This window comes from Chaetodon trifascialis, chromosome 14, assembly GCF_039877785.1.
Source record: "Chaetodon trifascialis isolate fChaTrf1 chromosome 14, fChaTrf1.hap1, whole genome shotgun sequence".
NCBI classification, from domain to species: Eukaryota; Metazoa; Chordata; class Actinopteri; order Chaetodontiformes; family Chaetodontidae; genus Chaetodon; species Chaetodon trifascialis.
In genome coordinates this window covers 12,265,760-12,289,246 of record NC_092069.1, presented here as the reverse complement: position 1 = coordinate 12,289,246, position 23,487 = coordinate 12,265,760, and the positions used below count along the sequence as shown (strand labels likewise).

Below are 23,487 nucleotides of genomic sequence, written 5' to 3'. Positions count from 1 at the left end.
CACAGCAAAATAAACTGAGTGCATTCCAGCTATTTGTGTTTCTCACAAAATCATAAACATGTGCTCCAAAGTGAAGTTATCATCATGATTTCTGACAGAAATGACAGTAAAAGCGTTTGGGAATCTGCATTTTTGTTGCTTTTCTTACTGGAATTCTTAAGTAGGCTAATAGACTTCCTTTAGAGGATAGGCAGCAGACCACACCAGTGCTTGTGGGAGAAAGACGGGGATTTGAAAAGTAAACATTTACAAATGAAAGCTTCAAAGCATTGTTGGAACATGCTGCCAAATAATTCTGAATTTCATTAAATCAAAATCGAGTGGAGCAGGTGCAATCTCTAAACAATGGCTGCCGAGCCACATCAAGCCAACTGATGCAGTCCAATACTCACATCTGGTGTTGAATTACATGACAAGCACGAGTACAGACCTGCTCCATAATCAGGCAAGATGAGAGGGAAATCTGAATGATAAAAAACTGATTCATGATGCAGTGTTGATGGAAAGTTACCTTCACACGAAACTTGATATCATTTGTTGAATTAGAATTTCTCTTTTCTTGTGTTGCAGATGGTAGCATGCTTTTAAGCCTCACCACTTCCTAAGGATTCACTGTCGAACGAAGGAGGAAATACAAAAAGATACAAAGATTTTTGAGGATACAAAACCATTTGAGTCTTTCTCAAGCAGATCTTCCAAGATGCCACTTAGAGCGTCATTGTACAGAAAGCCATCCTCTGGTCGCTGGCTCAGTAGAAAGCGCAGGGAGGTGCTGTCTGTCAACATGATTAGCCTACCACTGGCTGATTTCCGCCACATCTCACATATTGGCAACGACGCCCATACAGACAGTTTTGGAGACCTGTCCTTCTTAAAGATGGGCCACAGTCTGCTTCTACAAAGCTCCCAGAGCGAGCAGAATCTCTTCCTGGCCTGCTCGCCGCCACCCAAACCCCCACGTTTGAACCTGGATGAGGCAGAGGGATCGGAGAGCCCCAACTGGCATGTAAGCCAACAGCACAATGGGTCCCAGAGGAGAAAGAAATGCAGCTCTTTGCCACTTCTGGACAGCGAGGAAGGAGATGGAGAGATGGAAAGGGAGGGTGGGTACCAAAGAGAGAACAATGTTGCTACCAGTCAGACTCTCAGACCTGGATGGGGCAGCCTGAGTTCAGACCAGGATGGAGACTCCACAGACACCTGTGACAAAACTGCTGGACAGCAAAAGGACGAGGACAGTGGCTTTTCCTTCAGCCTCGACCTGGGTCCTTCAATACTGGATGATGTTCTCCAGGTGATGGACAAAGAGCACAACTAGACAAGACAGAAGCCGAATGTCACAGGAAGGCTTTTTTGGAAGACGGACTAGAGATCCAACTAGAAGTGTTCTGTGACACACACTTCTGATTTTATGGACAAATCAATATCCTTAAGCGTTTAAAAAACTGGAAATATCTGATTTTATTATCCCTTTATTAGAACTGTTAATGGAGGTAAATGACTACACTGAAAAGACGCACAGGAGTTGTGTCTTTTGTGTCGTAACCTTGTCTCAAAGGTGAAACTGTGAAAAGACAACTTCACAAAGTTAATGATCTCCTTAGATTCACTGCTTGCAGAGGTGCATAAAAAGTTTAAGTTAATAATTAAAAAATGTCTGATGTCAAACTCCACGCTGGACATTTTCACCTTCTTTTCCTTCCCTCCTTTGCTATTGAAATCCTCCAGACCACACGGCACAGCACTGACGACGCCTGTTAAAACTTAAGAGTGTTGTGTTTAAGAAAAGAAAAGCTGCGGCTGGAATCCAAGGTCCTCGAGCTGTGATGTCTTGACTCTTGGCGTGCTTGCCAATCTATTGTGTGCAGAGGGCAATTTTTCCTCTGCACGCATCCCAGAGGCCCCACTCAAAGGTAGACCGAGGTACCCCCCATCTCTCATTCCCAACAATGCAGTGAAAACAAACACTTAGCTCTGCTTCCAATAAAAGCCAGGCAGTAGTGGCAGGTTGGGCTGCAGATCAAGCCAGGCCACAGGTCCAAGACCTCAGGAAAAAAAAAAAAAGCCAGAGTAGGGTGTTTTCTTAGCTGCAAATCAGAGTCCGATGCTCTGGTGAGTGGCACACGCGAAGGAAAGTGGTAAAGGGTAACGCGATACTTCCACATATGCAGGGGGTGTCGAGGGAGGAGGACCAGAGACATCCATTACTGCAGCAAAAGTCTTGATGAGGGTTTAAACACTACCTTCTGACCAAACAGACCTCCTCCCCAACATGTGAAAAATATGTGCGTGTGTCTCACATACACTGATATAGAAGTAAGGGGAAGCACACACGCATGTAAATGTAAGCACACATGGTCAAACAGATCTGTGCAGACAATCAAGGTATACTTTCCTCAGGTCCGGAGAGGAGAGAGTCAGGGCAGAGCTTCAGTCTGCGCCTTAACGGGGGGTTGCCAGGAAAGGCTGTGGTGCAAACCCAGAACCAGTCAAATTCCTAAGTTCCCCACAGGTCATGCTGCAAAATGTACGAACCACAAATGTTGCGCTTCTAGCAATAGATTTAGAATTCTATGTATGTCCAAACAGAAACAGCAAAGTCTGTGGGTATGTCTGCACTGTATGTCTGTTCTGGCATCTCTCATTTTAAAGTGGATATCACGGCCCTTGTTCTTGTGTATGTTACGACAACAACACGTGAAACTTTTTCTTTCTTTTTTTTTGTATTAACAAATGTCCTATTTTGTATTTTGGTGAAGTAAAGAAAGTAGTCTCTTTCCAATTCCACAATTGGTGGTTTTGTGAATAGAACTGCTTGTGTCAACATCTTAAGAGAGCTCGTATGAGAATGTTTACACACCCTGATGGACAGACATTTATTTGTCTTTTTAACCATCAGCAGCCACTGTTGAGGCACCGGGCCTCGATAGTCACTCACGCTTCAGTTTCTAGAGAAATTACAGGCTTGGATTATCCAACACAACAAGCAGCACAATATTATTTCAAGAACGAGAGACACACAAGCCTAAATTAGACAGGAATGTCAAGCAGGAGTTCATGCAGGCACACAAATAATGTATTACAGTGAAGTGGACTTTGAAGCAACTGCTGAGTTGTTAGGCAATCCCTGCTCCAAGGCACACCTGTGTCACACAGAGGTGACACTCAATGGCTAACCAGGGTGTGCCTGCAATTTCAATACAGGTGACTTTTCCAGATTAGCACAAGGAGCAAATCAGTTACACTGTTCCAATGACCCTTAACGATCAATGCCGCCTTCATTCACAAGAGAAAGAACAACCGCGCATTGTCGAATAAACACTGTGGAGACAAATTATTGTGCTAATAATAAAAACAATATTTAAAAAAAAAACAACTATTTCATGTACTTTAGACAGAACTGACAAAGAAAAGCACTGGGAGAGTTCATGAAAACCCACCCTGACTCATCACAGCCTTCAAAAATGAACCTTTTTTTTCTGGAAAAAGTCTCCCTGCAGACAAGAGTCCTTGGCCGCTATGAGCTCTCAGTGTGAAGAACAACATGAAGTTAAGCTCAACAAGTGTTCAGCCACATGACTGATGCGAGAAGAAAGCGCCTGTAATTGAAGACAAATTATCTTGTCTGCGCAGCACAAACTGGCCGAGCTGTGAAGTATCCCAATCACATCTGGTACCACTTCTCTCCCTCCAAAAATCTAAACTTGCTGTCATACAGAATACCAAGAAACCCTGTCATCTCACTTAAGAGTAGCTCTTATTACTTATTTATTTTGTCAGGTACTGACTGAAAAAGTGAAAACATTGTTTTGGCAAATAAGAGATGTGTCCTTCTCCTGTAATTGCATCTTCCCATGTGACTTGACGCTGCTGAAATATGTTGCATGGTTTGACATCTGTCCACACAAACGGGATTTTCGTGAAACTGATACTGTTTATGCTGTCTGTATCATGTCAGAACATATTATCAAGCTATAGACAGTTAGGGCCAAGCCAATCCACAACAGCTAACCCCTCTCATGATATGCATGATTTAGGCGCAACACAATCATTTTGAAATTCTAACCACACCTTAATCACACCGGGACGTCCATGCCATGTCTAATGAGAAAAGGCAAAAACACGTCTATATATTTCAAGCTATCCTAAAACAGTTTATCTTTCCTATAAACTGTGTGGTCTGTTGTTTCTTGAGGGTCTCATTACATGTAGAAGATATAACACCAACAGCATCAACCTCATTTATGATGAGGTATACTGCCAGTCTCTCTCTACTATGTTCATTCAAACCCTGGTTGTCAATTTTAAAGATACAAACCTATAATAATAATAATAGTAATAATAATTGGATTTCCTCCTTTTGGGTCTGATCATAACAAAATACAGAAGTTGCTCTCCCTGCCAGAGAGGAGGTCAGACCAGGGTTGATTTTGCCAATAGCTTGGCCACATACGGTGCATCTCTTCCAGACTCAGGGGCTATTTTAGGTGAGAGTGCACTTTTCAAGCCCTGGCAAAGCGGCGGCCTGGAAAAACAATCCCAGAATAGCTGATCTGCTGCATCTGGTTTGTGTCGTGACAAGCCTCTGATGACTCTCATGGCTCTAGATGGAAGAAGCAGGCGTATGAGAGCTCAAATTTAAATCCTTTACAATAGATTCACTTAAAAAAATAATATGGTAAGCTAAACTATGCAATAAACCATGAATCACAACGCCATGATTAATGATGGCGTTACCTCTATGGAGACTCAAACATTACATCCGGCAAAGCCAAAGCAGATGGTTAGATAGCGATTCCATATCTGAGACAGTCTGGGAGGTGAGATCGGAATCATTAGTCAGACTCTCTGGAATCCATACAGTCGTCTACACACGTGAAATCGTATTTGGATGGAGCAACTATTTACAGCTCTCATAAAACACTGCACTTACATGTATGTATCTGAGCCCTGCACTGTTTCTGTTGACATGCAGGGCACAATTAACATAAAACAAATGTTCAGTATCTTTACTTCGGGTTCATTCGGGCAACATGACTCACTTGGGATTCACTGAGATTTGCAACTGTGTACAATACAATGCTACAAGAAATGTGAATGTGATGAGAATGACTCAAGCACTTCTTTCATAAACCTGTCCATTTCCCAATCTCTCACCATGACAGTTTATTTTGTCAAAGGGTACAAAAACAACAAAGAACCGTCTGCAGATGAAACTAGATCCTTTCCCAGAAGACGGGTCAGAATTAAGTCAGGAGCATGGGGAGCAATTCCTCACAGGGTGGAAGATGTGGCCTTTCTTTGTTTTGAAATTTTTAATATCCATGGTGAGAAAAAACTGGTTTAATGCAGCGGAGGCCCTGTTATAAATCATGTCATATCCGCTTTCTGGACAAGCAGAACAAAAACAGAGCCGACAGTTCATCAGGCCTTCTCAGTGTCTCTCAGTGAGAATCTAACACATTGTGGCACAGTTAGCAATGTTCAAGGTGTCTGGACCCTGAGGGGGTCTTCAAGGGGAATTTGTGGGCCCCACTCCATTAGGCCCTTGACATTGGCAAAAAAAATCCAAACATTATACTAATAGCTTGCAGCAAATTAAAATTATGATAAATTATTATTTGAATTATCCAGCTCTGGACCCAGCTCTGCTCTGATTAGTCCAGTTTGACTCTCAGACTGACTCTCAATTCTGCAGATCACAGCCACCTGAGTGATGAATGTGTTGTGTCTATGTATGCTGTTCTGCTGATAATGCCTGTCGATGATCTCTGAAACACTGCTCTGTTAAATTAAATTTGCTTTGGGCTGTCAGTGCAGTGTACAAATCCTTTGTCTGCCTTTCCCATAAGTTTGTTTTTTGAACCTGTAGAACTTTTTTGCTGGTGTGAACCCTACACATTGGATCCAGATTCATTTATTAAGGCCATCAGAGCTGGAAGTGAAGTCTGAGGGCTGAAGTCATACGTCTGCGTCTCTGAGCTCCCTATAGTGAGACCCTGACTCTCTGAGCACTATGTTTGGATTGATGAGGTTAAAGAAGCATGTCCTCACCCGAGCTGCTCCTATGTGATTGCAGCTGGCTGTTGTGGGGGAGCAATTGAAACGCAGAGGACAGGAGAGGAATCTGATTTTTAGATTTCAGATAGAGTCCGAAGAGAAGGACCTCCAAGGCTCTGGCTTCTTTCTCAAATGCCCCCCATGTCCACTGACCCTTGGCCAGATGTGGAACAACATTACTAATATCTACACTGCTTAAACCATTATGTCATGTGGGGCCTTTTCAGCAAAAAGTATTCTCACTGAGGGCTAATGTGAAAATTACCCAGTCACAGTATTGTTTTCATTCTCGGGGGCAGCACAAAAAAAAAAAAGATGAAGCAATCAGCTTTGGATATCTGTAAAGCAAGCCGGGTTACCATAATAACATTTAAAGAGATTAGTATGACAAGTCCCGGCGAGCAGGCCGTGCCTCGCATAGCCTTGACGAGGGGGTCTGAGACACTGCACTGGGCTGAGGGTTGAAGCTGAGTTCAGCAGCAGCTCTGGAGACACAGATAAGCGGACAGAAAGAGTCTACTGATCTACAATCCCTCACAGGTACAGATCACAACTTAGGAGAAGTAAAATGGACAAAAAATGGGGAAAAAAGCATTACTTCATACTAGTCAAATGATAAGAAAGAAAAACTCTGCAGATTCTCAGTGGATATCGCTGAAATTAGATTAGCCTCGGACAGGAAAAGAGGTAATGTGCCTTTGGTGTCTGCATGTGCGCTGCCAGCGACAGACAAAACATTAGGCATGCAAAATCAATTAAAGTTGAGAATGCAACATGGACTACTGTGATGTACAAATAACAAGAAGCAACTCATCAGGGGGAAAATGGTTCAAGAACATTTTTCACAGTAAGGCATTCCAGTTTTGTGCAGCAAACTTTTGGCCTGCAGAACACAAATTCTTCAAATTCAAAACCACATTCCTCCTAAAAACTCCAAGAGATATTAAACTCTCAATAATCCAAAGAAAATCTACAAAAAATACTCTTATTATCAAGAGCAACAGACACGCAGGCTCACTTGGCACCAATGCAGGAGTTTAGTCAGTCTCACGTGCCAGGCTACCATTACTGCACACTGCTTCTTCTGGGTTGCTGTGTGAAACGCAGCATTCCTGGGGTCTCCCAGGTCAGGCATGTTAATGAGTGTCCCGACCAGGGGCTCTGGGCCAGTGCCGGGCCAGCGCCTCACGACTCCAAAGCAAATAAACTGAAGTCCATTTAACCAAACACATTGTTCCAGGCCAGACGAGGGGAGCACAAGCATTGGGGCAATATTTGGACCACTGATATGAAAATAAAACCTCAGAAGGTTTACATACCTCTCCTTCTGGGACAGTGTTTAGGCAATGGTATTTGTGTTGGAAGCTGTGTACATGGGAATATTTTGTAACATGGAGCTGACATGCTTTATGAGAGAGGGAGGGAATTGCAACCATGCATTGTCAGGTTATACTGGTACCTGTGAAGACATGAACTGGCCAGGCTGAGATGCTGGAGCGATAACCTCGGGCTCTCCTTCAAGCCACGAAATCTTCAAGGGGTTTTCATGCAGGCCTCTTTCATTCTTGACTGCCAGCTCCTAAAAACACAAAATAATCTGTGAGTGGATGTTCTGCTGGCTTCTCTGCCAGGATTTTATTGGGACAAAAAAAAACATTCTCCTCGTCCTGAAATCTGGAGAACTTGTGTTGTATCTATCTTACGCCTGGATATTTGTCCAGGGACCATAAAACATGTTAGTCAACATATTTTAAATACTGTCTGCTTCATGTCTGGCGCCCTATTCTCAATCTTCAGATTGCTCAGGGTGTCCCAACTCACATATCTCCATTATGTTTTAAATGACTGCACTTGTATTTGAACTGTTTTGTGACTGAATTGAAACTGGAACTGGACTGTTGGTCTAATATGCATATAAAAAGCACATGTAGACAAGGACAAAGGTAGACTGTAATTCAGCCAACTCCCAGGGCAAAGCTGTGACCTGGATATGGGCAGGCAGAGACCACAGAACCTGAGCCCAGATCCCTGTAGACTGGCAGACATGGTTTCTGGAGGGAAACCGCACGTCTCGGTGAGGAAGCCACAACAAGAAAGTACACCGTCATGATGGAGGGCCTGAGGATCCAGACAGTGTGGAACAATGCGGCGGCTCAAATCCTTTGTCCGATGGTTCCCACCAGCACCGAGATGTCTACACTACAGAATGACTGAACATCAGGTTGGGTCGCAGGAACTGTCCTGAGGCTGGGAAGTCTATGACAGGTGTCATTCTTAGTTACAATCAAACTCAGCAGGTGACCTGAGACTGCAAGGCAAGTGAGTGCCAAACAAATGTGGTTCTCCGTAAATGTCTGCTTTGGAAAAGATGTTCATTACTCAACAAACAGAATAAGGACACTGACTGGGGAAGAGTTAGGTACTTACAGCTGCTCTCACAGTTGCAAATTCGACCACAGCGCTTCCTTTCTTCTTACTCGATACAATCACATTCAAAACATCCCCATACTAGAGGTAAGAAATGGGAGAGTAAAATAAAAGTCAAATGGAGGAAGAGGAGAGATGCAGAACATTCAAATTAGTATTTCCTTTCACAGCACAACCCAGAACCATGAAAACACAAAGCATATGCAGACTGAAAAACTCAAAACACGGGCGAATATAACAGACTTCTGGAATAAAAGTTGGGATTCAATATGTGTTGGGTTATTAAACCTAATCTCTAATGATAGGGTTCACATGTTTGGCATCGAGCCAGTAATACTGCAAAGAACATTCAAGCAGCATCACGTATAAAAGTGAGACCTCTGTGACTTCTCAAAAGAGACAAGAGGCGGTACTGTATGTCAGCACTATGGCTACTCCCTGTACAGTGACAACATTTGATAAACAATATTTTTGACATGAAAGCTGAAAATAGATGTGGCTCTCATCCAGCTACAAGTCAGAACCAAGAGGAAAGGTTGGCCAAAAAGGGGAGCAGGGCCAAGAGCGTCTCAGTCGTTCCCTGATGTCTGTCCGAGAGAGACAAAGAGAAGAGGAGGAAGGCTAGATACACGTCTTCGCAGCCACGAGCAGAGCAATGGGCTCTCTACATTCCTCAGGGTTTGTATCACCTCTAACGAGGCCTTCCATCATTAACCTCTCCTCGCCTAAAGCAGGGGCTTGGGAGCAAAGAGTAGGAGGGACGTGGCCTTTGACAATCTCATCCTGTGAACATGTAGCTTTCTGGGAACGGGAAAGTCCAGGAATGCTAATGCTTACTAAGGACAGTCTGTAGCAAGCCAACAGTGACAAAGAAAATTCTCAAAAGGCCTCTGTTTCATAAAGTATAAATATCTTAACATGTTTTTCCTCCTTAACTGAAGATGTATTATTTTAAGCGGCCAAAGTACACAAGTCCACACACGTACGCATGCACAAGTATACACGTGCTATACTTGCTTTCCCACGCAGCGGTGGCTATTATTTCTACTTGCCCAAACCATTAACTGTCACTCATTGGAGCTTGCCATCTCAAACAAATTTCTGCCTTGCTTAAAAATGTAAAAAGGAACAACACTTTTTTCCACAGCCTTCGTTATGACACAGCCCTCCTGCCTGAGACCATTTTGATTGGGTTTGTGCAGAGGAAAAAATTCAAACGCCCTTTTCCGCACAGCTTGACGTCAGCGACACTTGCCCTATCCTCATTTCAGGGCCAACCTTTGCCCCGCCAAAAAGCCCTTGTCACGGATCATAGCATAAGGTGGTACTGGGTTGCATGAGAAGAGCACATTTCCTAATGCCTCCCTTGGCACTGCTTAATCACCTGGTAAGAGGGGCACAAACAATGGCGTGCATGGCTTTAAAAGGGCACTACAACATTGCCCTCAGCACTTTCACTGCAACAAAATTTAATGGGCCTTGTTTAAGGGGAAGAATAAAACAATCTACAGGGCTGATGTCATGCCGGACTCTGCAGGCAGATTTGTTATTGTGGAGCTCTGCTTTGGGACAGCCAGGATGAAGAGATTAAATTCATCATTACATAAATTAATCATTATATTGTGTTTGTAATTTTATAGCGCAATAGCAGTACATATGCTGATATTGTGAATTTCCGGAAAATATAATCGAGAAACAATTCATGGATTAATACCCACATGGGAATGTCTGTTCTTGGTTAATCCAGTCAATTAAGGACCTCACATGCAAAATTCCTGTAAATCCAAACATTTCTGTGAAGCAGCCCGGCTTCTTAATTTACAACATTGCATGTAATGTCCTAATAGAGATATATTAAAGGGATAGCTACCTCAGTAGTCTCAAACTACCTAAAGGCAAGCCAAGTTAAGTGTTCTGTGTACTGCTTACAGTATTTGATTTTCAGGATGTGTACCTTTTGTAGAAGTTTGACAAGAACATCCTCAGAGTAGCCTCCATTCGTCCCGTCATCTTTTTTAGACTTCCATTTCAACTGGAATGAGAGGAGAGGACAGAGAGGAGAGGCCCGTGTTAGTCATGAGGGATTTCAGGAATGAAAGAAGTGCATGGTAACGTCTAATCAGTAGAGCACAATTGATTAAACTCATCTGACCAGGAGACAAAGCATGCCAGGCAGGCTCGGCTCTGATGACACACAGATTACCATAACCATCAGAACAGACTGGAGCTACAGGAGAAATTAGATTGCTGAGATTTTGGAACGTCACGGCAGCACCACCTGCGAGACCTGCAGTCAATTTCCATTCATAGCGAGTGTGCCTAACAGCTAAACAGGGTGAAAATTAACACATGGAGCCCTGAACCCGAGAATACGTGGTGACTCACCTTGATAACTATAGCTCCACAGAATAAAGCACGACACCAGACACCATAATGACTGAGTAATCCAAAGCAGGTCGATGCCCAAGGTATTCTGTCATGGGCAGAAACAGAAGAAGTCTTCCTCTGGTATGTGTTATGTTTTTTTGAAACTGAGGTTAAATTATTTGCTTGTGTAACAATGTTTCAGTGTCTTTACTTAAGTCTTGATACTTGCCATATTGCACTGAGTAAATGCTGTCTGAGAACAGTATTACAGCACAGCTAATTTCTGCACAAGAGCTGAATGATCAGCTTCTAACAAAGACAAGATAATCTATCAAATTTTGCAAGGACTCCTGTCACCAAATGCTGACGTGAGTTCCTGCACTCCTAAAAAGTGATATTGTGCAACGTTTCAAATCCATGTAAAAAGTACAACAGAGTCCAGCCAATTTCACACAAACTGCAAGCACCGAGTGTTGATCCAGCTCCAGCATTCTGCTCACTGTCAGAGGAACAGGATTTCTGGGAACCTCCATGTCTACATAGCCTCTTTACCAACAATTACGTTCGAAAATGTACATTCTCCTTCCAAGAGCAGTCTCCTGTACCCACTGATAACCTTCTTACCCATTAATCTTCGAATTAGATGCTTTTTGCATGATGTCTACAGTTTCAGACCACAACACGGACATGTTGCATTGCTCTGCTTCAAGTTTCAGTAAACATGCAGATAAGAAAGACATTAGTGGAACCGAACCAAATGGCTCTTCATGCTTTTGATGTTCTCTTAACTTGAAAATTATCACATTTCAAAGAGCTGTCATATTGTGAAATGTTGCTGGGATTTGTTTAAAGGAATGATCTGACATCAAATGTACTGCAGTTGTTTCCAATCCATCAATGCAGTTGTTAATTTTGCTGAACAATACATATCTAATAGTCCCAGAGAGGTTTGATCTAAAATCTATTTTGAACAAGGTTAAAAGTATAATGCAACTTATTTCACAGCAAAAAAACAACACAAAAACACTGTTCTTGAATTCAGAGACAACACAAAAAAAGACATTAGCTACTAGAAAATTGGGTGCAAAATATGTAAAAAAAAATACATCTTTAATAGTAGACACAACCAACTGCCTCTAAGATAGATCAGTGAAGAAATGTTCCCATGTCCTTGAACATGACCCCTGATACTGTCAGTCTTACGGCTGCTGTTTGTTTTTCTAACTGAATACACAAATGTCGTGAAATACACTGCTGCACTAGATGGCTATCAAATTCTAAAACCAGATTTAATGTCTAAACACATTAGCTAACATCCCCAGTGTCCGTTAATATGCGCAGGCTCGGCCGTTTCCAGGAGGAAATAAAATAAGCCTCTCTTGGCACAGTTACAGGTCTCCTGACAACGTCAGGCCTGCTCTGGAGGAATGGGCGTTAGAACAGCCTGTGCACTCAGTGCTGAGACTGCGTATGTGGTCTCCAAATAATGAATTACAAATGTTTAAAGTTCTATCAAAATCCCCACTGAGGTTCTGCCTGCACTTTCACTCAAATGGAGCAGTTCCTTCTAAATATGCTGGGGGACGCCCCCTCCTCTTCCTCTTTTCCATCTTCCTGCATTATTCTCCAAGAATAATCAGCCTGACCTCTCTTCCCGGTCTCATCCACTGCCTGAAAACCTCATAGCTGAAAGCCTTACCTTCAATTTGGGGGTCACATTGCTCTTAGAACATCTCTCCACTCCTGAGTCTGAGAAAAAAAAAACATGAGGGGAGAGATGAGAAAGGCAGTTAAGAAAAAGAGACAAAGAAACAATTGTTTGGTTGAGGCAAGATATATTGCAGATAGCAGTCGAGGGACTCATGAAGATGGACATTTTAAATCGGCTGTCACGTGGTAAACGCATGAGCCTGATGATCCACTGTGTGCCTCTCGAGATGGAACAGACAGTGTGCTGATCCAGGGGAGGGCTGGGGAGGCCTGAGTGCGTGCAAATGGAAGAGACTCAAAAGACGTGCTGACTATGCACGAGTAATTGTCCAGCCACAAAAAGGGGTCTCATGTAGGGCCAAGAATCAGTACTTCCCTTAAATACCCACACTTCCATGGTCTTCTTTTACAAGACTCTTAATTTCTTCATGTCTCCAGAATGGAGACGCAGAGGATTTAATGCAAACATATTATCAAGAGGTTAAAAGTTTGATGGACAACCATGTGCGTGCGTGGTAATACTTGCCAAGTTTTCTTACTGCCAAGAAACTAAAATAGACCTCTTCAAAGTCTTTTCAAGCAAAACATAGATTCAAATATATATTCAGTTATTGTTTTTGTTACGTCAGTAATATATGGTGAACCACAGGGTGCCTGGTGGTGCTGTATGATGACAGTACGATGGCTGGGAAACTCAGGGGGTCGCTCAGCTGAGGCTTTCAGGATGGTTCATCCAGGCAGAACAGGACTGCATTGTACTGCTTTGGTTAATCTGGACCGGAGCAGACTGGACTAGGTTAAAGTGGACATACATCTCTGAGTGTAGCCTCCCGTTTGCTGCTGCTGCTGTGCTTCTTTCTCTCTCTGGATCTGCTCTCTGATGAGCCTCTGTTCCTCCTCGAGCTGCCTGGATCCCTCCTCTCTCAAACGGGCGATCTGGTTGAAACAGACACATGCAATACAGTAATGTGCACAAACAGACATACGGGTTGTGAGTGACAGCAAATCATGCATTTTTACTCTTTCTTAATCACTGATGTAATTCACCACCTGTGTGGCTCTTACAGTCCAAGATGTAACACCTCAGGATGAGACGGCAAATGGAACAGTGCCACCTACTGGTCACCCCCTCCCCCCAAGATACATGGCAACGAATCTACGTGCATTAAGCACATTGAGCACATGTCTTGACTCACTGTGAAAGCACGCACATCATTTTTATTTATCACTGGCTTTCTGAATAAAGTGCATCAAGTCATGCAACATCTCCTAATGGGTTTACTGATAATTATGATATGGCAGTGAAAAAAAGCCTCTCTCAGATAGGGCCTTTGTTCCTGACCCAAGTCTTTGACGAAAAACTGAATGAAAGCACCTGGATGTGCTTCAGAGTTTCCTGGATGTGGAGGAATACCTTGTTCCCAGTACACGACGGAGGTCTCAAGTGTAGTGATATTTTTATTTTTCATTTTCTACATCTTTTTCCACTTAGATGTTTGATGCAGTGTCATCTCTCATATGGTTTCTATAAATTTCCTTACCTCTTCTTCAAGTGTTCTAGTAATCTGCACCTCCTCCTGGCTCTGAGCTTCAGCATGTCGTTCTCTGGCCTCCAAGTCTGTAACACACACACACACACACACACACACAGCCTGTATCTCTTTCTAATACTCATACTGAATCTCTTTGGCACAATAAACCCATTCTAAATAAATTGATTACTTTCTAACAGCTGCTCTTATTTTAATTCATACTGGACAATCAATTCAGATGTCCTTAGCACAAAAACATGTGTAAATGCTGGAATATCGATGATAATGAAGATATATTTAAATAAATACATTGACATGTACTAATACAATAAATAAATACATGCACATGTTCTAATGCAACAGTCGTTTCTAATAAAGAGTAAATCTGAGGCCTTGAAAAGCTGTGAGAATGGCAAAGTGACTCACCCAGCTTAATTTTCTTCCTCTTGTCGTCTAGTTTACGGTTTCTTTCTTCTGCTTGTTTCTTGGCAGCACAAATCTTATCATAGGCAGCCTGAAAACAGTATTAGACACCAGAACGGACTGTGTTTGTGTGTGTGTCTATATCAGCACTTCTATGACAGGATTGGAGGCCTTAGTGGTTTTACCTTGGCAGCAGCATCAGTTAGGACCTCAAGAGCCTGGGACAACTGGTGGAAGAGCTCCACTAGGAGAAAGGGACAAAAGAGGCAAGAATATAGACAATTCTGCTACTGAATACACACAGAAACACTTTTTCACTTTTGTTTTTGTTTTTTTTTTTCATATTTTTGCTTCAGGAAACAATCTTTTACATGTGGAGCTTTAAGAAGAAAAACATGGCTACAATTTCATCAAGATACAACACTGGGAACTTGACATAAAGAGATGGGGAGGTTATGCCAAAAGAGATATTATGGGCTCAGCGTGATATCTTCAAGCTGAAGCTGGGGCACGAGGCTGATGCAAAATGAGACATTTCATGCTTTAAAAGATGCCGTAAGTCTTACGAAACCCGTTCCCTCCAATGACACAGCTGTGCACTCCCTCACAAACCCTGGGCCTTTCCATCTATATACCATTAGGGCACCTCGAGGGGGCGGCTGCCGCAATCACCGCTACCACGCAAGACTCCACCTCCCCAGTTGTCATCTAACACGCACACACAAATGTAGACAGGGAGACCACAATCCCACTCCCCATCATACAACCGCCACACCACTGCACTATACTAACCAGGCTTAATCATTCACTTATGGGAGGCCTAACAGACCGATACTATTACTCCCTGTGGGGACTGGCAGTGCACACTAACAGAAGGCTCTGGAGATCATGCTGCCAGCAGAGGCGGTCAGGTTACCTACACGCATATAATGGGCTGGAATGAAATCCAACTGGGGGAGACCTGCCATGCCCACTAGGCAGCTCAGAGTGTCACAACATGGGGGGCTGAGGAAAATGAGGGAATAGGAGGGGGGTGTCTTTAGTCAGTGAGAAATCATGACCCCCAAGTCACCTCTTACATGCATACAACCTTCCCCTGAGGGGCAGCGAGTCCCAAGACTTGCTCCGCTCTCGTGCGATAGAGACCGAGTCTGTCCATGTGCGGGTTCAAGTGTTGAGGCCCTCCAAACCACTTCTTTTCCATTTCTGGGAAACCGACCCCCTGCTTTTGTATTATCCCTCTCAACCCCCCAGCACCACCAATTTCCCTTTTTTTCCCCCTGACATAATCAGGAATTGTCTGAACCATCCAGCAACCACATAAACCTCACTTGAAAACATGCCTCATGACCAGTCTTTTGTCCAAGGTGCCTTTTTTTTCCCCCTGTCTTGACAAAAAGCTACATTGAGATTTCCTGGTCTAATTATTGACATGCCGGATGGCAACAGGCCACAAAAGGACTTATAAAGCCATGGTGAGACAGAGTGTGGAAACATTGGTGGTAAAGGCGGTGCTGGTGGTGTTTGGCTGGTTGTGTCGGGTGAGAAAGCCGGCGGGAGAGACAGGCGCTGGTTAGACTTCCTACAGAGCGCTGTGGCTAGGCTGTCTGGCAGGGAATAACTTGCTGAGAGTGCTACTCTAGAGTATTCCTTTTCGGTCGTGAAGCTTGATAACTGCTCGGTAAGATGATTAAGCCCGATTCTTCAGAAAACAAAGAAGAAATTGCATAAGTAAATAATAAATGTTGTTCCAGTTCTACTGTGTGAGTGAGATAAACACATTAACTGGCTCTCACTCACCTGCTTTCGGGTTGTCTGGGTTCTTGTCTGGATGGCATGTCAAGGCCTTCTGTCGATAAGCTTTCTTGATCTAGGAGAAAAACAGAGGAAACCCTAGAGTTATGTTGAGTGGAAAATGTTGATTAGGACACAAAGAGAACGAATCATCCACTTAAGCATGGCCATTGGCCATGCAAAAGTTAAATTCTTACTCTCAGTGCCAATTACGTCTGTCCTGTAGTCCTTGGCCCAGAAAGCCAAAGAATAAGATATGAATGAATAAGAATGAGGGTCCCATTCAAGTAATGGCACAAATGGTTACAGTCTGACATGAAAGCACAGGGGGTGAAATATGGTCTGCATTTAAGTAAAAATCAGGAATTGAATTGGTTGGATCAAATCAACACTTGAGCTGATCCTCTGCTTTGTGTCCTTTTGACGTGTTATACTGCACAGTGAATTACCCGCACAGGAATTCCAAACTATTCTCAGGCCCACTGCCAGTTTGCAAGATAAATGTGGCCTGAGCTGCAACCTAATATTAGTCCATCTTTATTCAAACATTAAAAAAATGATACAATAACATACACAAACAGAGTGCCATTGTCTATAACAAATCTGAGAGGGCCGCCATTAATATCTTAGGCTGGTAGCCAAAACTTCTGGGGGGTTCAAAGAACCAAAGTGGAAAAACTAAAGAATACTTTGGAGTATTGTAATGTCATATGAGGTTTTAGTTATAGCTGATTTTTTAACTCTGGGTCACTGCTTGGAATGTTAACCATTCATTGGTCCTTCTTGGGACCAGTTAATGACAAGGTGGTTTTCATTAGATCTCTGCTCCTCTGGAGGAAGAAGGGAAGCAAGAAAACTTTCCTTGGAGACCAGAGGGGTCTGTAGAGTGCAGCACTGAAGCTTTCTGCACTCACATGTATGCACTGCATGCTAAGGATTTGGCACATACATCCCCCATACATCCAAGCTCAGATCCAAACACACACACCAACATACATTTTCTCACTAGTCTTAATCAGCCATGCCAACGTTCTGCGTGTTTTCACATACCCCCCTTTGCACAAATGGGTCTCCTGCCAGTACGCTACGGGCCACAGAATCTGGGAGCTCCTTTCTTCATGTCTGGGAAAGGTTTGCATTGGAAGCCTTGTCCTCTGGCATATGCAGTGTTTCCCTGTGTGTTGTTTTGCACAATTTTATCTCTCAAATACATGCCAAAACATACAGAGCTGACTTTACTGGGGGGAAAACAAAACTGAACTGTGAGGGAACTGAGCAGAATGGTGTAATCGATCAGCGTCCAGGCCTTTTACACAGCAACTACAGTGAGTCTCCATGACAGTCACATTGGACACATTAGGCTGGATGCCCATTGCCCAATGGACAAAAGCTAAGCCTCCACCCGATCATATGAAAGCAACAAGCCTCGAGTGGGCCCTCTGGAGATTATCGTGGCTCAGACAGTTCCTAAATGTCACAATTCCTTTCTTCTATCTCTCAGTCAACATCGGATTTTTTTCTCCTTATAGTTCCAAGAGTAAATGAGAACTTGGTTCACTGAGGGGGCTTTAAGAGACTAGACTTCATTAAGAGATATTTAGCCAGGCTGCTTGGCACAGAGTCTCCTACAGATCAAGACTGACACACAGCTGTGGACTGGCGCCAAACATATACTATGCTTCCCAAGTCTTCTCCCTCTCCTTTTCAGCCTCCTTCTGCCCGTTGCTCCCTTTCTTTTTCTCTGTGCTCACTATCATAGCTTTGTCCAACTCTGTCTGAAGACTTTTGGTAAGGAAGGCAAGGAAGTGAAAACTCAAGCTCAACTTCAAATTTACTGTCATTCATCTGTACACAAGGCAGGTATACAGATTAAATAAATGCTGCTCCTCTCTGGGACCAAGATGAAGCAAAAAGGCAAGAAAAGCCATTATGGTCAGCAGTGACAACAGTTGGAGAGCTCCCTGCTTTACATAGTTTGACAACACATAAAGAAACAGTGTCTGCTTTGAACAACTACACCAATGTTTTTGTTTTGTAGTTCATCACAGTGAATGAGTCATTATTCATTTCTGGCAGTGTTCCATAATCTTCGTGTGGTTATGCAGTTAGTGCAGATTGATTTAAGTCTGCACGACATTACCTGACCATTGATGCAACCTAACACAAACCCAATGCATTGTGATGCTTGCTGCACTGGCGAGCAAGTACCAAAAGGGTATGAAAAAAAAATTCAACCATAGATTCTCAAAATGGTACAAAAATAAATAAAGATTTCTAAAACAAAGCAACACGATACCCAACTGTGGAGTTAAGTATGTGGGATTTGAAATACAGGGGCCAAAAACACAGCTATGGTCCTTTAAGAGCCCCAACCATGTCCTCAGTTCACACTCATTCTACTTCTCATGTTCTTCATCACCTGCAGCCAGCTGACAAGATAAACATGTCTCCACATAGCAGATGTCTGACACTGTCACAGACAAAAGTCTGACCAGTTGGGCTGTTTGACAAGTACAACCTGTCATCATCAATGCCATCCTAGTGGACAGCAGCCATGCTACACATCATCATCTTTGTCTCACCGAGTTCAATTAAAGATACAGGTAACGCACATACTTCTCTGTATTTCAGTTCATCATCCAAACTTCCCTTTCTCTCCATCTCCTCCTGTCTTTTCCTTTTCACTCTCTCTAGCATCCTTCACGATACCTTGTCTCTACTGCGCCTCCAGTGCTGTTTTGTTAAATAATACATGATTACTCCCATCAATGCCGTGACACGCAAGCCTTAACTGATGCTGGAAGACCCTGAAGCCCCTTGGTCCTACAAACTAAAAGCCAAAGCAGGCCAACTTTTGAAGAAGTTTGCACATGTGTGGATAAGAGCTTTCAGATAGAGTGGCATCTTCTTACAGGGCTAATCCAGTCAATTACTGACGCAATTATCTTTGTGCACTTCACCGTGACCTTTTAGGATTGGCTCTTGAATCAATTATGAGTAAGAGAAAACCATAAGAACTCCTGGGCTAAAACCAACTGCTGTCCCTCATGCTTACAAATGAGCACAAATGTTGGTGTTTAATGCTGCCTCATCTTCTATCAGTTCCAGTTCAAATTACTCTTGATTATCACATTTTCCTTGTCTCATTTCTGAGACAATCTGAATTGCAGAAATCTCAACTATTTCCCATATGTCAGTTTGTGGAAGGAGGAACCAAGAAATCAAGCAAAGACTCCAATCTTACAGCAGCAGGCCAACAGTAGCCTAATGGTTAGTGCTTGGCAAAGAACAAGACTCTATGCCTCCCTTATCCCTGCCTGCCACAGTCATAACTACACACCCGCATCTTGTCTTCATTACACTGGTCTTTGGTGCCAATTATAGTTGACAAACTGGTCCTGGTGCAGCCACAGCACCGGGTAGGGCCTGTAGCCTGCGTGGCTGATTAGCTGCCTGATCTGCCATGGGCCCATCCTCTTTAATGAAAATGCTCTGCTATTTACAGGACACTATCAGCTGGAGGAAATAATAAAAGGAACAACAAGGAGCAGGAAGGAGAGGGGCAAGGATAGGGGCAAAGAAGACATGAACACACAAAGAAAGGGGAGATAAAAGTAAGAAGAAAAGTGGATGCAATGAGGAGAACCAGCAAGACACTGGGATTGACTTTTCATGTGCTTGTGAACCCAACCAAAAATCCCAGTGCACCATATGATGCAATAATAATTTTAATCTGTCCTCCCTGACCATGCAGACACTCCGATAACTAACTCATCATGGAGAGGAATGACCTTACAATGCACTATTACAGTACATTGTAATGCAATCACCTCTTCTTGGATGAGCTGCCTGGAAGTAAATCCTCCAGGCATGTAGTTAGTGCATACACAGCAACACACTAGGTACACTACAATTTAAGTATCTGAATAAACCACAAGAAATGTTGTGTGGTCTTGGCCGTTGACACTGCTTCACCACGCAATCTGTGGTAGGTAAAACACACACTTAGGCAATTATTACCCAAGCCCTGCTGATATGCATGCACATAACTCTTTAAATACTGACTAGCCTTCAGCAACATCCTCCCTCAGCACTGCAAGGATGAAGCAAACCCCAATCATCCATAGGCATTAAATCAAAGACTCTGACATGCCATTTTCCCCAGCATGTATGAGAGCGCCAAGCTAAGAAGAAGGTCAACACCAGTGATGACAGAAAGAGATGCTAAACAGAAATGGGAGGAGATACACAACGCAAATCTCCTACGTCAAGACAATGCTTTACAAGCTGTGACTAAGACCACATAAACATGCTCTGAGATGGGATTCTTCCCCTCTCTCTGTCATAAACAACATGCCTGATAGTGGCGGTTGAGCAGCGGGCCAAACAACTGGGATAAGTAGCCCATCTGATGACATCTCTCTTCACACACTTGATTAATTTTTGACAGACAAACACAGACCCTTCACTATCTCTCTCGACCATCAACAGACCTCACAGAACCAGCCTTCTGCATCTCAGAGTCTCAATTCCACCCAAGTCACGACCACTAACTTCCTCCGGGATAATCCTCTGGGGAAAACAGGGCTTTGAACGCCAATTAAGAAATTAACTTCTTCCCTTGTTTTGACAGTGATCCTAATTTCCCTTCAGGCCTGGGGATTCTATATGCTGAGGCGGTTGTAGGGAAAGGGCTGGATTCAGGAGATCATAGAGAACCGCTCCTCCATGGGAAATGAAGGAGAGAGTTGGTTCAAAGTCCATGTATGAACAAAATGTCATTCTGGCAAAATTCTGTTTGTGGCACACAGAGGTATGCCAGCGATGCAAAAGGCTGTCCATAGTATTACTCGTCAGATGTGTTCCCATTACCACTCCCAGCCTATATATGATAACTCATGTTGGTTTCGTTTCAGTTACAGAGTATTTGTTGAGTTGGCAGACTCAAATCTATAAATCAATTTCACATTGAGTTGGAATTTGAGGATGAAACAATTACTCGATCCATCAATTTGTAGATCAACAGAAAAATGAGCTGCCATTATGGTGATAACTGATAAATATCATCTTTTCAAGAAAACTGGCAAACATTGTACACTTCTAGCTTCTCCACTGTGATCAACTGGTGCGCTTTGATCTACGTTATTATAAGTTGCGTATCATTGCAATATAGAAAATCTGATGACGTCTCTCACTTTTTTGACATTTCATAAACCAAGCCATTAATCGAGAATGTAAGTGGTAGATGAATTGAAGGCTAAAATAATCGTTAGTTGCAGCCCTTTAATTTATGTTCACGCATAGCGATACCGAAGAGGTGACTGATGCGACGTCGACACCTAGTGACCGTTTCGGTGTACTACACCTTTAAGATTCATTCATTAGCAGGTTTGTCTGTCTGTTGCTAACTTAACCTAGCATTTGAGTCCTCGCTTTACTTACCTGGCGTTTCTATTTACGAAAAATTACTCCTTGTGCTACCTTATTATCCTACCACACACGATACACACACACACACACACACACACACACACACACACGCACACACACACACACACACACACACACACACACACACACTTCTACAAGCTCCATGCTCTGGTAGCAAGATATTAATAGCTTATTTAACATTTACATTAACTAGCTAAGATTCGGATAAACTGTCTGGCAAAAAGCCATTCTGAAGACTGACAAGAAGAGTGGCTAACTCACCAGTCACGGCTGTTTTATGACGAACTAGCATAAGAGTCAACTTAGCCTAATTTACACACCTCTTTCGTTGTAGCAGTACTTTCAATGCCGAGTAAACCATACAGGTCCATCTGTAGGATATCCTTGGCCTTTCCGGACATCTCTGCCTATAACGAGCTACAGTACCAACACAGGAAAAATAACAAACGTTAACGTAAAGTTAACGTTCGGCTAGCTGAACTGTTTGTTGATATTCCAGCTCGAGGCAGCATGAGTTTGACGTCGTCTTTGACCTTTCAACTACGGCGCACACTGCAACCTGGGAAATGTAGTTTTTATTCCGCTGCTCTCTCGGGTGCAGCGGTTATACGTAGATAGTGTTTAAGCTGTAGCATTTACATCGGCTTTTTAAAGTCTGTAACCATTTCCCCTCGTTTTTAACCTCTTCATGGTGCCTGTGAAGGCTGCTAGGGAGTGATTCGTCCATTTGTTTCACTACGCTGGAATTTTATCTTCAAATTTATTTCAGGTTTGAAAGGACTTTTCAGTATGTTTCCTCCCTGACATATTCACTACACCTCTCTCAAATCTGTACATTAATGAGTTTATATTTGATTTTATACATTTTATACAATTTATATTTGCATAATAAACTTATCTGAGTTGCACTCTACCAGCTCTGATGTATCAGGTTTTGTAACGAGTGTGCAGTGCCCCCTGGTGGACAAATTATGTAACAGCTACACTCTAAAAACTACCTCAAGCTCTTTTCAGTATTTATGAATTACATTTCTTTATTGCAAATCTGCCAAAACAAACATCCATGTCCGTGATAAGCCAGTATCAGCTTATAACATTACCCTGGTACAGGAAATATAACAAGTTGACATTGTGTTTTTAGCTGGGTTCCACCTTTGTTTACATTGGTATCCTGGTGTGTCCCGCTTAAGCCTGATGACACCTTGATTGTAAACATAAACAGGAAAGTTAGTGCTACTGGTTAGACATTTTCACCCAAGACAATTTCGTTATTATTATTTTTTATACATATTTTTTTTATCTTTTTAGTTGTAGTTTTAAAAACTACAGGCCAGTACAGTGTCCAAACTAGGATCCATGGATACTTGATGTGCAATAAGATGAATACGTCTAGATACAAAAACAGCTGTTCCGATCAGAGTCACTGTTATCACTACACAGCAGTGACAAACAAACAGCTGAACAGTCAAGTATAAAAGCGTATGAACATCTGGTGTCTCACATAAGAGCGTTTGAGGCAAAATTTATAATATTTGTGTAGAATTCATTTTTATTTAATAACCAAAATGACATTTCCACAAGGGGGGTGAAGAGGTGTTTTTGTTTTCAGGATACGGGTCTGTCTGCGGTTTGGTGATAACAGCTGTTTTTAAACTACGATAATCCATTACTGCAGCGTTTCCTGTGGGCAGTGGGATCCATAGTGATGCAGAATCAGGAACAT

The 23,487-nt window shown here is 42.8% G+C and overlaps 2 protein-coding genes across 2 annotated transcripts in view; one reads left to right on the top strand and one right to left on the bottom strand.

Annotated features, from left to right (window-relative positions):
- The window catches only part of dnajc17 (DnaJ (Hsp40) homolog, subfamily C, member 17), a 32,105-nt gene extending 9,811 nt beyond the window's left edge, over positions 1 to 22,294 (bottom strand). Inside the window, exons 1-10 of the mRNA XM_070979763.1 lie at positions 22,085 to 22,294; positions 16,320 to 16,389; positions 14,705 to 14,763; positions 14,523 to 14,610; positions 14,106 to 14,182; positions 13,377 to 13,500; positions 12,554 to 12,603; positions 10,442 to 10,519; positions 8,488 to 8,568; positions 7,520 to 7,639 (exon numbers count right to left, since the gene is read on the bottom strand). Of these exons, the coding sequence (XP_070835864.1) occupies positions 7,520 to 7,639; positions 8,488 to 8,568; positions 10,442 to 10,519; positions 12,554 to 12,603; positions 13,377 to 13,500; positions 14,106 to 14,182; positions 14,523 to 14,610; positions 14,705 to 14,763; positions 16,320 to 16,389; positions 22,085 to 22,165 (828 nt within the window). The 5' untranslated portion in view covers positions 22,166 to 22,294. The remainder of the gene's footprint in view (positions 1 to 7,519; positions 7,640 to 8,487; positions 8,569 to 10,441; positions 10,520 to 12,553; positions 12,604 to 13,376; positions 13,501 to 14,105; positions 14,183 to 14,522; positions 14,611 to 14,704; positions 14,764 to 16,319; positions 16,390 to 22,084) is intronic.
- On the top strand, positions 701 to 1,354 carry LOC139342574 (cdc42 effector protein 3). The gene has a single exon (XM_070979764.1). It carries the CDS (start codon positions 701 to 703, stop codon positions 1,316 to 1,318), a length of 618 nt encoding a protein of 205 aa, XP_070835865.1. The 3' UTR covers positions 1,319 to 1,354.
- Positions 22,295 to 23,487: the final 1,193 nt, after the last annotated feature.